Raw genomic sequence first — 14,796 nt, forward strand, 5'->3', positions numbered from 1 at the left:
GGAAGTCTGCTCTATAGACCAGACTTATGGTTGCCAAGAGGGAGGGGGAGAAGGAGAGGGAGGAACTGGGAGTTTGGGGTTAATAGATGAGAACTATTACATTTAGAATGGATAAACAAAAAGGTCCTACTGTATAGCACAGGGAACTATATCCAATCTCCTGGGATAAACCATATGGAAAAGAATACAAAAAAAAGAATGTGTGTATGTGTATAACTGAGTCACTTTGTTGTACAGCAGAGATTGGCACACCATTGTAAATCAACTATACTCCAATAAAAAATTTTTTAAAAAAAAGAGAGAGAGACATGTTCAGGGTAAGAAGGAGGAGCCAAGACTGTCAAAGTCTTCCTTAGCAGCCCCGGGATGAGCATCTGGCCTGTGTACTTACATACTTTAGATGATGGAAGACTCACTCCTTTGTGAGGGGACAGAGGGGAGAGAGAGATGGGAACAGCACAGATATGGGTAGGCCATGGGTCCAAGTGCCCGAGGAAGACTTGAGGCATAGCAGAGGCAGATGGAGGGGGGTGTCCCTTAGGAGGGCAGCGAGCAAACAGGACAATCCAGAGGTGACACGAGCAGAACCAGCCATGTCCATCCTCACCCCAGAGTCTCAGCCCTCACCTGAGTTGGAGACCAAATTCCTGACCTGCTTGGTAAATCCTGGCAGACTTGGGTACTTTCAGCTGCGAAGGATACAGGCTTCCTCCGTGTAGGGCACAGCGGCTGTGGTGCCGCCGATGATGTAGCTGTAGAAGGAAACCTCGAGGGTGTAGCAATACGAAGTGTGGTCCAGCAGCCCACCGAGGAAGCGACGGCCGGTTCCTGCTTTCACGGCATCTCGGTTAAAGGATGTGCTGGACTGTGAAAGACAAAGAAGGGAGGAGAGAATCAGGGCTGGACACCTGCTGGCTATGGGACCTTGAGCGAGCACCTCTGGATCTCAGCTTCCTCATCTGAAAAGTGGGATGTGAATCCCACTTTGCAAGATTATTATAAGGATGGATTAAATAGACAAGCAATTAAATGAAAGCACCCAGCACAGTTCTTAGGGCATAGTAACTGCCATTTAACAAAGACTTGTGGAAATTTGAATGGGGACAGATGGAGCAAGGAAAAGTAGACAGAGAATAAGAATGATATTATGATAATCGAGACTGAAATTTGGGCACTGCTTTCAACTTTATGATATTGTTTCCCATATAGTATCTCATTTAGGCTTCACCCCCTCGACAGGGGTGTCGTAATGTTTGCCCTCTAAGGTGAGGAAATGGAAGTTCATAGTAAGTGACACAGATCTGGACCAGGACTAAGTGACTCCAGACACCCCAATCCTCCTTCACAAAGCTCCCCCTCCGTTAGGGACAGCTGAACTCGTGCTCAGTGTCACCAGAGCACAGGGATCACGGCTCTTCTTTACTTGGGTGTCTACTACCCCCATCACAATGGATAGAGAGGAAAGAGCCAGCAGGTCCGCATTTCAAGTCCTCTCTTCAAAAGTGTGTGAGATGTTAGGCAACTAGCCTTATTGGTCTGAGCCTCAGTTTCCTCATCTGTAAAGTGGTGGTAAAAATCGCATCTCTTTTACAGAGCTGTGAGGGTCAGTTCACTTGTGGTTAGAAGAGCTTTCTATGCTAACCCATGGAAATCGCAGTAAATGAAGAGCCTGGTTTTAATAAGAGAAGGCATGTCCTGTTCAGCAGAATATAACAGAAGAAGGAAAAGGGGGTGGGGAGGGAGAGGGAGAAAGAAAACAGCAAAACAAGACAGATATAGAGACACTGAAAGAAAGAGAGCTGTGTGTACGTATGTGTGCGCGCATTTTGACGTAAAGGAAAGGATCAGAAAATTAGAGTGTCAGATCAGAAAGGACTGTTGAAGTTGAAGCTCATGTAGTGAAATCCAACTCTCTCATTCTAGAGTTGGGTACTGAGGGTCAGAGAAGAGGGGAGACAGAGGCTGGACTAGGATAGATGACCTTGACCCAAGCCCTAAGCTCTTAAGGAGGCTGCAATGCAGGAACTCCATCAGGCAAGGCCAGAAATAAAGCTCCTAGACTACACCCTTTTTGTAGACCCTGGAAACCTCACCCCTGAGAGGGTCTCTGAAGTCTGTGGCCCAGCCTCCTGGAGAATCACAGTCTCCCAGGGTCTCCTCCAGAAGACCACACTCTGCTCTGAAACTGGAGTGGTTTCAAAAAGACAAGCGTTGGCCATCCTCCAGAGATTTCCACAGAAATAAGCATATGGCTGTTTTCATCCCCGAGCTACTAATGAGGAGCCATCTCATTCTACCTGTTTCAAATGCTGAGGGACCTTGCCCTAGATACCCAACTTCTCTGGGCTTTAGGTGTCTCTTGGGTATAAAGTGTTGGATTGGGCTAAATAATCTCCCAGTTCCTTTCCTGGTGGGGCATTCCAAGATTCTGAGATTCAAAGTGCATCTTACCTCATGGAGAAATTCATCCTCTCTCCACTAATGTCTAGGCCTGAAGCAACGAGCAGGCATGTTTTCAGCTCATCAGCTTCAAAAATTGCCATGCCCTTTGTGGGCCTCTCCCCCTCTGGCCACACGGAAATAACAGGCCTCAGAGATTTCGTATCAAAACAAAGAAAAATGTGCAAAAACTCTTTCCCAAGTTTGCTTCCACCACAGGCTGATTCCCCTCCTTATCTTCCCTGCCATTTCTCAATATTACTTTTTGCTGCAAATTATTCTATCTGCCAGTCCACAGCCTCTCCGGTCCTTCCTGGCATATAAGGGGGTAGTAACAACAGTCTCTGGAGTCTGTTGAGATCTTTACTGCCTGCAAAGTACTTTCATATCTATTACTGCATCTGTCCTCCCAGGAAGTTATGAGGCAGGCAAGGCAAAAAATTGTCACCCACAAATTACTGACAAAGAAATTGGGGCCCAGAAAGGGCTATGGAGGAAGAGGATGGTGGACATATGACCCCCGTCAGAAGACATGTTAGGCTCCTTCTAAGAGAACGAAGGCCAAAGGTCTGTGAAAGCAGACCCTGGGCCGGGGCCTGGCACTGGGAGATGCTCAGTGAGTTTCTTCTCTTGTTAACGCTGGAATCAGATCAGCGAAACAAATGGCAGCTCCTCAGACAAACCAAGCGCTGTCTTTTCAGAGAGTCTCCCTCCCTGATGGGTGATCAGCTGCTTGCAGGTACGGGCAGAGCTTGTTTACCTCTATCTTTATCATCCACGCAAGACCCAGCGCAGAGTAGGTGTTCTGTGAAGGTTAAACCAAAGTGAACTGAGTGAGGCGAAAGACAGGGAGGCGATGGGGGGGAGGGGGTGGCTTGGGGAGGGAAGCTGGGGCTGCCTGACAGAGAACTCTCCACTCACGTAGGAGAAGTCCTCAGCATTCTGGCAGAGGAGCTTGGGGAAGACGGCCTGCCTCTGGAACCGTTCCTCATCTTCAAAGATGTTGCCATACATGAAGCCATTCATCATGGTGGAGTGGGCGTGGATGTCAATATAAAATTCCAGGCTTGTTTTCTGTCGAGAGAAAGGATAACAAATGAGACATCGGGGCCACAGCGTTTGCCTTAAACACACACACACACATTTCCTTGTGAGCTAGCCCTATGTCTCCTCAGATGTAGCAACTATCTGCAATGTGATTGGAGGGGTTGAGAGTAGCAAGGATCAATTTCTCCTTACTTTTATTTTTTTAATAAATTTATTTATTTATTTATTTATTTAAAAAGTTTTGGCTGCGTTGGGTCTTCGTTGCTGCGTGCGGGCTTTCTCTAGTTGCGGTGAGCGGGGGCGACTCTTCGATCCGGTGCGTGGACTTCTCATTGCAGTGGCTTCTCTTGTTGTGGAGCACGGGCTCTAGGCACGAGGGCTTCAATAGTTGTGGCACGTGAGCTCAATAGTTGTGGCTTGCAGGCTCTAGAGCACAGGCTCAGTAGTTGTGGCGCACGGGCTTAGTTGCTCCGCGGCATGTGGGATCTTCCCGGACGAGGGCTCGAACCTGTGTCCCCTGCATTGGCAGGCGGATTCTTAACCACTGCGCCACCAGGGAGATCCCTCTCCTTACTTTTAACACCATCTGCCTTCAGGGTCTCAGAGCACTACCATTAGCAGCCCTCTTTAGAGGTCTTCTGAAGTAATGCTACCTACCCAGAACAGTTAATACATTCATGACTAAAGGCATTAGCAGAATTTGTTTCTCTGATTAATGAGAAACACCTTCAGGTGACATAATTGTATTTAAATTGGGCCTGCTAATGGTTTTGCCCCAAGTGGGTCATTTCTAGCTGAGGGAATCTGGGGTAAATCATGTACCCGCTTTGAAATTTTTATTTGAAAAATGGGTATTTTAATTCCAACCTCAGAGAGTTAGAGTGGGAATCCAACTCAGCGATAATCATTACTATCATTTACTGCATAGTTAATGCATGCCAGACACCATTCTGGGGGCTTTACATAGGACATCTTAGTTCATTCTTTTATTTAACCTCATTTCATGATGCCACACCTACTCCCCAATAACACATAGTGTATGGGAACAAATAACCTTGTTGTCTATAAAGGTAATTGTGATTAGTCTTTCTCTGCTCTCTGCTCACATGTATTTAAGGCACTCCCTAGCTTGATGTAATGTTATTTGTTAACCTTCTCGACTATGAGCTCCCCGAAGGTAGGGGGATTGTCTGGAAAGCGGCCAGTGCCTGTCCGTGAAGGACGCTCGGTAGCCAGATGCAGAATGAATGAATAAACCACCCAGAGGGATCGTTCCAGACACTGCGATAGACTGCCAGGAATGGGGGAATTTTCAGGCCCTTAGAACTTCAATGTCCCTCAAATCTGACTTTCTCTTCCTATATATCTGTCCTTTCTGAGAGTAACATGGGAATAACTGGGGCTGAAACCCAGGTCTCCTGACCCTTGACACAGTTAATGTATCAACGTTAATGGGTAACACTAGAAACAGCCAAGGCAAGACCTGGCCACCTTTCCATCTGCTTTCTAGCCTGTAGTCCTGGGAAAGAAGAAAAATCCAGGCTTAGAAGAATTCTCCCTCCTTGGGACACTTTCAAACGAAGTTAAGACCAAATGAAAACCATGTTGCTTCTAGAATGTGGGCCTCATGACTGTCATTTCATTTGCCTCAGACTTGGAGTGAAAAATCATGTCTTGCTGAGCTCCCAGTTCTCTGGGTGGCGTAAGCAGCCTTCTGAGAGATACAAGATGCAGAGCTCTGTGTGATATTAAACTCATCATTTTCAGCTTTGGAGGTGGAATATGCAGTGAATCAACAGGAGCCCTATAAAAGTCATCTTTGCAATTTTATTTTCTTCAATTGTCTGTCTTTTCCTCTGAGCTTTTGATGAGCTGCAGAGGAAAGGAGGTGGTAGAGAGATGACTTAAGAAATGGGTAAGGAAAAACTGCAGTTTATATCTCTGGATGTGGGAGCTATTAGAAACCAGTTTCTCTGACATTTCCCAGATCAGCTCGGAGTGGGGAGGTTTCTTGCTTAAGGTCAGCCAGCAAGTTAGTGAAGGAATAAGAATTAGAACCTGATGTGTATAAAATTGATGAGTGATTAAAAAAATAATAATAAAAAAAAATGAAGAGAATTAAAAAAAAAAAAGAATTAGAACCTGGCTCCTCCGAAAACCAGTCTGGAGTGGCTTCCACTGCCCCATCCTGACACCTGGCACCTAATGTGATTTTACTTTAAATAACCATAAAGTGAATTATATTGATTGATTTACATGGTTCAAAAGTCAATAAGATATGAAAGAATTTACAATGAACAATATCCCTTCTACCCCTGTCCTCCAGGCACCCAGGCACACTCCCCAGAGGCATTTCACATTACCAGTTTCTCATACAAACTTCCAGAGATCATTTACACACCAAGTAAATATTCCTCCCCCGACCCCCTTTGCCCCAACACACACAAAAGGTAGCACACTAAAGACACATCATTTGGGGAATTCCCTGGCGGGCCAGTGGTTAGGACTCTGTGCTTTTCCCTGCCGAGGGCCTGGTTTCAGTCCCTGCTTGGGGAACTTAGATCCTGCAAGCCGCGTGGGATAAAAACACAATCAAAAATAAAAATAAAAAATAAAAACACAATTTTTGGATCAACTTTTTTTCCTCTCAACATATCTTAGAGATAATTCTTTCTCAGTACATGGTTACCTCATTTTTTTAAACAGTCATATATAAACTAGCCAGTTCCCCACTGACAGACATTTGTTTCCAACCTTCTGTTACAAAGTCTTAGTGATTGACTCTGTATAAACACCATTTCACACATATACAATTATATGTAGGATAAATTCCTAGAAGTAGAATTTCTGGGTCCTATGTGCATTTGTGATTCTGATCAACATGGATGAGCTGACCTCCTTAGAAGGACCAGTTTACAATCCTAGCAATGTATAACAGCATCAGTTTCATGATTACCTTGCAAACATGGATGTGATCAAACTCTTTGATACTTTCCAATTTAGTGGTGAAAATGATATCTAAGATTAGTTTTAATCTGAATTTCTTTTAGTATAATTATCTTTTATTGTATGGTTATTATTTTTCACATATTTAGGAACTATTAGCATTTTCTTTTCTATGAATTGTCTGTTCATTTCTGTTGTCCATTTTAAAAATTGGGTTTTAGGGCTTTATTCCTTATTGATTTATAGAAACTATATACTAGAGAAATTAGCCTTTGTGTGTAATATAAAAATATTTTTGCTCAGTTTGTCATTTGTCTTTTGACTTTACATCTGCTAGTACATTTTTTCCATGTGGAAATTTTTAATGCTAACTTTTTAGACAGATTTATCAGTCTTTTGTGGTTTCTGGGTTGAATTGTTTTTTCTATTATTTCTATTGTTTCACTTCTTATATTTAAAGATTTCATTTCAATTTTAATTTACATGGATGTAGGGTGTGAGGTAAGGGTTAAACTTTATTGTCCCATGCCATTTATCAAATTGTGCATCTTTTCCCCACTGACTTGAAAAGCCATCTTTACCATATAACTTTTTTGTATGTATTTGGGTTGATTGTTGGACTTTCTATTCTCTTCTAATCATTTGTCTATTCATGTGTCAGTACTACACAATTTTAATTATGTTAAGTTTATAATGTATGTTAATATTTGGAGGGCTAGTATTACCTCATTATGCTTCTTTCCCCATATTTTCCTGTATTTTCTTGCATATTTTTCTATACAGTCTTTGTAATTAGCTTCTTTAATTTTCCTTGCTCCCCCAATCCTGTCAAGACTCTTATCACTTTGAGGCTTCCAATCCAAGAATATGCTTTGACTTTCCATTTATTCCATTTTCTTCTGGGTACAGCAGAAAGTTTTAAAAGCTTTTTTTTTTTTTTCTTCATATAGACCCTGAACATACTTTTTGATGCCAAGGCAGTTTATATTTTTAGTTGTTGTTGTAAACATGATATCTTCCATTAAATCTTCTAACTGGTAGTTCTTTATACATATAAAGGCTCTGATTTTCAATGGTTTAAATATGTACCCAGACACCTCACTAATTCTATTTGTTCTTATAATAATTTCTCATTTTATTTTTTTGAGTTTTCATTTACTTACTTATTCAACCCACTTATTCAACCCCAACCACTGAGTACCTACTATGTGTCATATAGTGTTCTAGGCACTGGGAATATGCACCAGGGAGTGTTCTGGGCACTAGGATATAGCAATGAACACAACAGAAAGCTCCTGATCTCAAGGAATTTACATTCTATGGGAGAGAAAGAAAATAAATCAATTAATAAAAATACTAGATGTCAGGAGGTATAAATGCCATGGAAACAAATAAAGCATAGTAAAAGAATAGAAAGTAATAGAGGTTCTGGAAAAACAGAGACTTGAATGGAGTAGGAGATTTAGTCTTGAGGATATCAGGTTAATAATCTTCCCGGTAGAAGGAGAAGTAAATGTACTTGGCATGTTCAAGGAACAGCCAGGAGGTGAGGATGACTGAGGTGAATAAAGGGGGCAGTATTTTCCAGGTTTGCAATCTTATCACATACACTTAGCAATTTTATCTCCTCTTTTCCAGTTTTTATGCTTCTCATTTCTTTTTTGTATCTAACTGCATTGGCTAGTATCTTCAAAACAATGTTAAAGGACTATTTAGTTTCTAAGATCCCCTCCCACTCTGAGAGTCTAGATTCTACCTGGAGTAGAAAAAGATCTAGGGAATTTGCCAGCATAGGGTCTGAGTTTGAAGCCTTAGTTCTTTTTCCTCTTCATTACACATATTCAGCACTATGCTGGAAATGCCAAAGACCACAAATACTAATTTCCTCACCGTCCTGATGATGTTTTGTGTCTAAACTGGCTTTATGGACTTACGTTGGTTCATTAGAATGGAGCAGGGAAGGCAGAGCAGAGTTCCTGCCTCTGGTTCTAATGTAAACATAATCTGTGACCACGAATAAGTAGCAGCTCTTCACTGTGCCTCAATTTCCCCATCTTTAAAAGTGGCTGTTGGATGAGAGAGAAGAGATATGGCTTTCTTAAACTTTTTATGATTTCTTCTCATGCTCAGTTAAAATAAATCCCTCCTTCTCCAAACAGCTTCTTGCTTGGGCCTTGATGTCAGTCCTTGTTACTGTACAAGTATACTTGAACACTATAGATATACTTGTATACTTGTTACTGTAATCTGGCTGAAAAGTATGTCTGTCTGCCTATGAGCTCTTTGAGGATAGGGACCATGTCTGATTTGAGTTCCATCTCTTTCTTAGTCTACTACAATAGCTTCTGACCTGGTTTTTTTGCTGCTTCAGAGCGACCTTTTAAAATGCAAACAAGGGACTTCCCTGGTGGTCCAGCAGTTAAGACTCCATGCTCCTGATGCAGTGGGCCCGGGTTTGATCCCTGGGTAGGGAACTAGAGCCCACATGCTGCAACTAAGAGCCTGTATGCCGCAACTAAAGATCCCACACACTACAACTAAAAGATCCTGCATGTCACAGCTAAATATCCTGCACACTGCAACGAAGACCCCGCATGCTGCAACAAAGACCCCGCATGCCACAACAAAGACCCAGTGCAGCCAAATAAATATTTTTATTAAAAAAATTGTTTTTATTGGGGTATAGTTGTTTTACAATGTTGTGTTAGTTTCTACTGTACAGCGAAGTGAAGTAGAGTTCCCTGTGCTATACAGCAGGTTCTTATTAGTTATCTATTTTATACCTATTACTGTATATATGTCAATCCCAATCCATCCCAATGCCCCCCTCCCCTGCTTTCTGCTCTTGGTGTCCATACACTTGTTCTCTACATCTGTGCCTCTATTTCTGCATTGCAAACCAGTTCATTTGTACCATTCTTCTAGATTCCACATATATGTGTTATATACGATGTTTGTTTTTCTCTTTCTGACTTATTTCACTCAGTATGACAGTCTCTAGGTCCATCCACGTCTCTTCTACAAATGACTCAATTTCTTTCCTTTTTATGGTTGAGTAATGTTCCACTGTGTACACATAACACATCTTCTTTATCCGTTCTTCAGTCGATGGACATTAAGGTTGCTTCCATGACCTGGCTATTGTAAAGAGTGCTGCAATGAACACTGGGGTGCATGTGACTTATTGAATCTTGGTTTTCTCTGGGTATATGCCCAGTAGTGGGATTGCTGGGTCATATGGGAATTCTATTTCTACTTTTTTAAGGAACCTCCACACTGTTCTCCATAGTGGCTGTATCAATTTACATTCCCACCAACAGTGCAGGAAGGTTCCTTTTTTCTACACACCCTCTCCAGCATTTATTATTTGTAGATTTTCTGATGATGCCCATTCTAACCAGTGTGAGGTGATACCTCATTGTAGTTTTGATTTGCATTTCTCTAATAATTAGTAATGTTGAGCAGCTTCTAATGTGCCTCTTGGCCAGCTGTATGTCTTCTTTGGAGAAATGTCTATTTAGGTCTTCTGCCACTTTTTTGATTGGGTCATTCGTTTTCTTGATATTAAGTTGCATGAGCTGTTTATATATTTTGGAGATTAATCCTTTGTCCATTGATTTGTTTGCAAATATTTTCTCCCATTCTGAGGGTTGTCTTTTCGTCTTGTTTATAGTTTCCTTTGCTGTGCAAAAGCTTTTAAGTTTCATTAGGTCCCCTTTGTTTATTTTTGGTTTTATTTCCATTACTCTAGGAGGTGGGTCAAAAAACATCTTGCTGTGATTTATGTCAAAGAGTGGTCTTCTTATGTTTTCCTCTAAGAGTTTTATAGTGTCCGGTCTTACATTTAGTTCTTTAATACATATTGAGTTTATTTTTGTGTATGGTGTTAGGGAGTGTTCTAATTTCATTCTTGTACATGTAGCTCTCCAGTTTTCCCAGCCCCACTTATTGAAGAGACTATCTGTTCTCCATTGTATATCATTGCCTCTTTGTCAGAGATTAGTTGACCATAGGTGCGTGGGTTTATCTCTGGGCTTTCTATCCTGTTCCATTGATCTATATTTCTGTTTTTGTGTCAGTATCATATTGTCTTGATTACTGTAGCTTTGTAGTAGAGTCTGAAGTCAGGGAGTCTGATTCCTCCAGGTCCGTTTTTCTTTTCTCAAGAGTGCTTTGTCTATTTGGGGTCTTTTGTGTCTCCATACAAATTTTAAGATATTTTTTTCTAGTTCTGTAAAAAAAATGCCATTGGTAATTTGATACGGATTGCATTGAATCTGTAGATTGCTTTGGGTAGTATAGTCATTTCACAATATTGATTCTTCCAATCCAAGTACGTGATATATCTCTCCATCTGTTTGTGTCATCTTTGATTTCTTTCATCAGTGTCTTATAGTTTTCTGAGTACAGGTCTTTTACCTCCTTAGGTAGGTTTGTTCCTAGGTATTTTATTCTTTTTGTTGCAATGGTGAAAAATCTTCCAACAAACAAAAGTCCAGGACCAGAGGGCTTCACAGGTGAATTCTATCAAACATTTAGAGAAGAACTAATACTCATCCTTCTCAAACTCTTCCAAAAGTTTGCAGAGGAAGGAACACTCCCAAACTCATTCTACAAGGCCACCATCACCCTGACACCAAAACCAGACAAAGCTACTACAAAAAAAGAAAATTACAGACCAATATCACTGATGAATACAGATGCAAAAATCCTCAACAAAATACTAGCAAACAGAATCTAACAACACATTAAAAGGATCATACACCCTGATCAAGTGGGATTTATCCCAGGGATGCAAGCATTCTTCAATATACGCAAATCAATCAATGTGATACACCATATTAACAAACTGAAGAATAAAAACCATACGATCATCTCAATAGATGCAGAAAAAGCTTTCGGCAAAATTCAACACCCATTTATGATAAACACTCTCCAGAAAGTGGGCATAGAGGGAACCTACCTCAACATAATAAAGGCCATATACAACAAACCCACAGCCAACATCATTCTCGATGGTGAAAAACTGAAAGCATTTCCTCTAAGATCAGGAACAAGACAAGGATGTCCACTCTCGCCACTATTATTCAACATAGTTTTGGAAGTCCTAGCCATGGCAATCAGAGAAGAGAAAGAAATAAAAGGAATCCAAATTGGAAAAGAGAAAGTAAAACTGTCACTGTTTGCAGATGACATGATACTATACATAGAAAATCCTAACGATGTCACCAGAAAACTACTAGAGTTAATCAGTGAATTTGGTAAAGTTGCAGGATACAAAATTAATGTACAGAAATCTCTTGCATTCCTATACATTAACAACGAAAAGTCAGAAAGAGAAATTAAAGAAAGTAAATATTTTTTTAGAAAATTTTTAAAATAAATAAATAAATAAATAAAATGCAAACAAATTGGGACTTCCCTGGCAGTCCAGTGGTTAAGACTCTGTGCTTCCACTGCAGGGTCGCAGGTTCGATCCCTGGTTGGGGAACTGGGATCCCACATGCCATGCGGCACGACCAAAAATAAATAAATACATAAAATTCTCTAGTTAAAACTGTTCTACCATTCCCTGTTGCTCACAGGATAGAGTCCAAACCCCTTAATATATTTGCATAGGTCCTGCGTGATCTGGCCCCTGTCCCCTGTCTAGTCTCAGCTCTTGCCACTTCTGGTCTGATATTCTACACTCCAGTCCTATGGTGCTGCCTGGAGTATTTCAAACCTCTATGCTTGTGACTTTGGTCTCCACATTTACACACAATGAATGTCTTCTCTGCCTGGAACACATGATCTCTTTATCTGGCTAACTCTGACACAACCTTAATATTTAAGGCAGAAACTAAGTGGATGCTCACCAGTTCCATTTCCTTTTCCTGGACCATGGAAGACATCTCCCAGTCTACTTTGATATTTGGTTGGGATCAAATGGGATGCGGGCAGTGGTAACAAGTGTCACTTGCAAGCCTGGCCATTAAACTTGTACACAATCACCCACATTCTTGCTCTTGTGCATGGAAGCTACATGTAAAAACAATGGTATCATAAGAAGGAAAAAGGCTACGTGGTAAGAAGGAAAAAGGTTAGGTTGCTGAATCAACACTGAGAGGAAAATGGCCAGGCGAGTCACCTGACCTGCATCAGATTGTGATGAACCTTTACTGTATTAAGCCACTGAGATTTGGGGACTGCTTGTTATAGCATCTAATATTATTCATCCGACTGGTACAAGATATAAATTCAAATAGCCTTATTTTATCCTTCAGGGATGAGTTAACAGCATCCTCTGTGCTCTCATAATTCTCTCTCCTGGCACTGACCACATGGCATAATAATGCTTTGTTTATCTCCATCTACCATTAGAATGTGGACTCTTTCAGGGCAGGGACCATACACTGCTGATTTTTTAAATCCACAGGACCAGAGCAAGGCCTGGTATATAGTAGGTTATCATTAGAGGTCTGGTAAGAGGATGAATAGAAAATGAATCAGTGAATTGATGGAATAATGAGTGAATTAAATGAAAGAACAGCTGCATCTGAATGTTTTTCCAGCAGTCAAATGAGGTACTTTTCTGTGGCTGTGTCGGAGCAAGGGGTGTGCAGCTAATTCAGGTCCTTAATTACAGTTTGGGATTCAGAATAGAAACGGGGACAGCATCTCTGTTCTTTCCTTCTAAACTTAAGAAACTTAATTAAAACTGAGAGATGAAGGGCTGTCCCCTTGCCAGCAGCCAACAGTTCGTCCTACAATCAGGGGCCTAAAGAGTAAATTAAAATCAGTGCCAATAAAATTAAAACTACCTTAGGGCATATTTGGAACATAATTTAGTGTGGAGTTTGCTTCCTCCTAGACACCGGGAAGGAAATGGGTTAGTTATTTTGTTTGTTTTCTTGGGGTTTTTCTCCCCTACATTCTGAGCTGCTTCCCTGCTTCACATCAGGTGGCATAAGCCAAAGCCTGAGCTTGGTGCTATGATGTGGGCTGAGTCCTCCATATTAGGGCAGCACTTCAGGGTGGACCACATATTCAATCCAATGAAAGAAGGGAAACCCAACCCAAGAAGGGCAGAGAGATTTATCTCAGGTTTGGAGATGAGAAAGAAACTGAAGCTTAGGCGGGGATAAGGACGAGTTGAGGAGGGTAAACTGCTTTAGTGTTCCCTTTGTATAGAGGAGGGAGCTGAAGCTAAGAGAGTTTAAGTAACTTGCCCCAGTGGATGCAGCAGGAAGTGGAGAGACTCAAACCCAGGCTCTGGTTACAAGCCACGCCAGGCATCCTGCTGTGCTCGCAGGAGCTAGCGGTCCAGCAAGGCAATCGCCCTCATCCCAGGAAGGAAGCTTAAGCTTAGCCTCTCAGAAAAGTTGGGGGGTGGGGAGAGCAAGGAGGGTTAGAGAACTTCCAGACAACTCCCCTGCTCAGATTTGCCCGAGGCAGCTCTTTCCCCATGGACCTAGGCAAAAAAGCCCCAAATCTGTTTTTTTTATTATCACCTAAAATATCTCCCTGTCTGTTTTTCAGAAGTTAAAGTAGATACTTATGGAAGTCAGGGTGCGTGTCCTAAAGCAGGAAGGAGAAATTTTAGAAAAATAGAGAATTATTTCCTTAAAAACAACAGAGCAGGACTTCCCTGGTGGCGCAGTGGTTAAGAATCCACCTGCCAATGCAGGGGAACACGGGTTCGAGCCCTAGTCTGGGAAGATCCCACATGCCGCGGAGCAACTAAGCCCATGCGCCACAACTACTGAGCCTGTACTCTAGAGCCCGTGCGCCACAACTACTGAGCCTGCGCGCTAGAGCCCATGAGGTACAACTACCAAAGCCCGTGTGCCCAGAGCCTGTGCTCCACAACAAGAGAAGCCACTGCAATGAGAAGCCCGTGCACAGCAACGAAGAGTAGCCCCTGCTCACCGCGACTAGAGAAAGTCCACGTGCAGCAACGAAGACCCAACACAGCCAAAAATTAAAATTAATTAATTAATTAATTTTTAAAAAACCCAAAAACAACTGAGCAACTCTAAGAGACAAAATGATGTCCTTTATCACACATTGTCTAGATCTCTGAAGTGGCCCAGTTAAGGCTTCTCTCCTCGTCCTGAGTGTGGCTGGACTGACATTCCTGCCACAAAAAAAAAAGCATGCAATGAATCAATGGGGACAAAGGGAGGAACCACCACAAAAGAAACCCAGGCAGCCAGCCTAGGGCACCTAGGGGACGCGCGCTATGGCCCTTCGTCTCCTGCTTCTCTTCTCTTTACTCTGCAACCTTGCTGACACCCGCCCCTCGCCCCCCCCCCACCCCCACCCCATAACCCCCCCAGCACTCGCAGCTTCTCCTCTCTGTGCTTCTGTGTCTGCTACTCC

The 14,796-nt window shown here is 42.1% G+C and overlaps 1 protein-coding gene across 1 annotated transcript in view; it reads right to left on the minus strand.

Moving 5' to 3' along the window:
* Positions 1–14,796, minus strand: part of AGBL4 (AGBL carboxypeptidase 4) — a 1,261,847-nt gene that overhangs the window by 56,341 nt on the left and 1,190,710 nt on the right. Inside the window, exons 9-10 of the mRNA XM_068537961.1 lie at positions 3,361–3,513; positions 703–865 (exon numbers count right to left, since the gene is read on the minus strand). Coding sequence (XP_068394062.1) covers positions 703–865; positions 3,361–3,513 — 316 coding nt within the window. The remainder of the gene's footprint in view (positions 1–702; positions 866–3,360; positions 3,514–14,796) is intronic.

This window comes from Eschrichtius robustus, chromosome 3 (genome assembly GCF_028021215.1).
Source record: "Eschrichtius robustus isolate mEscRob2 chromosome 3, mEscRob2.pri, whole genome shotgun sequence".
Classification (NCBI taxonomy): Eukaryota; Metazoa; Chordata; class Mammalia; order Artiodactyla; family Eschrichtiidae; genus Eschrichtius; species Eschrichtius robustus.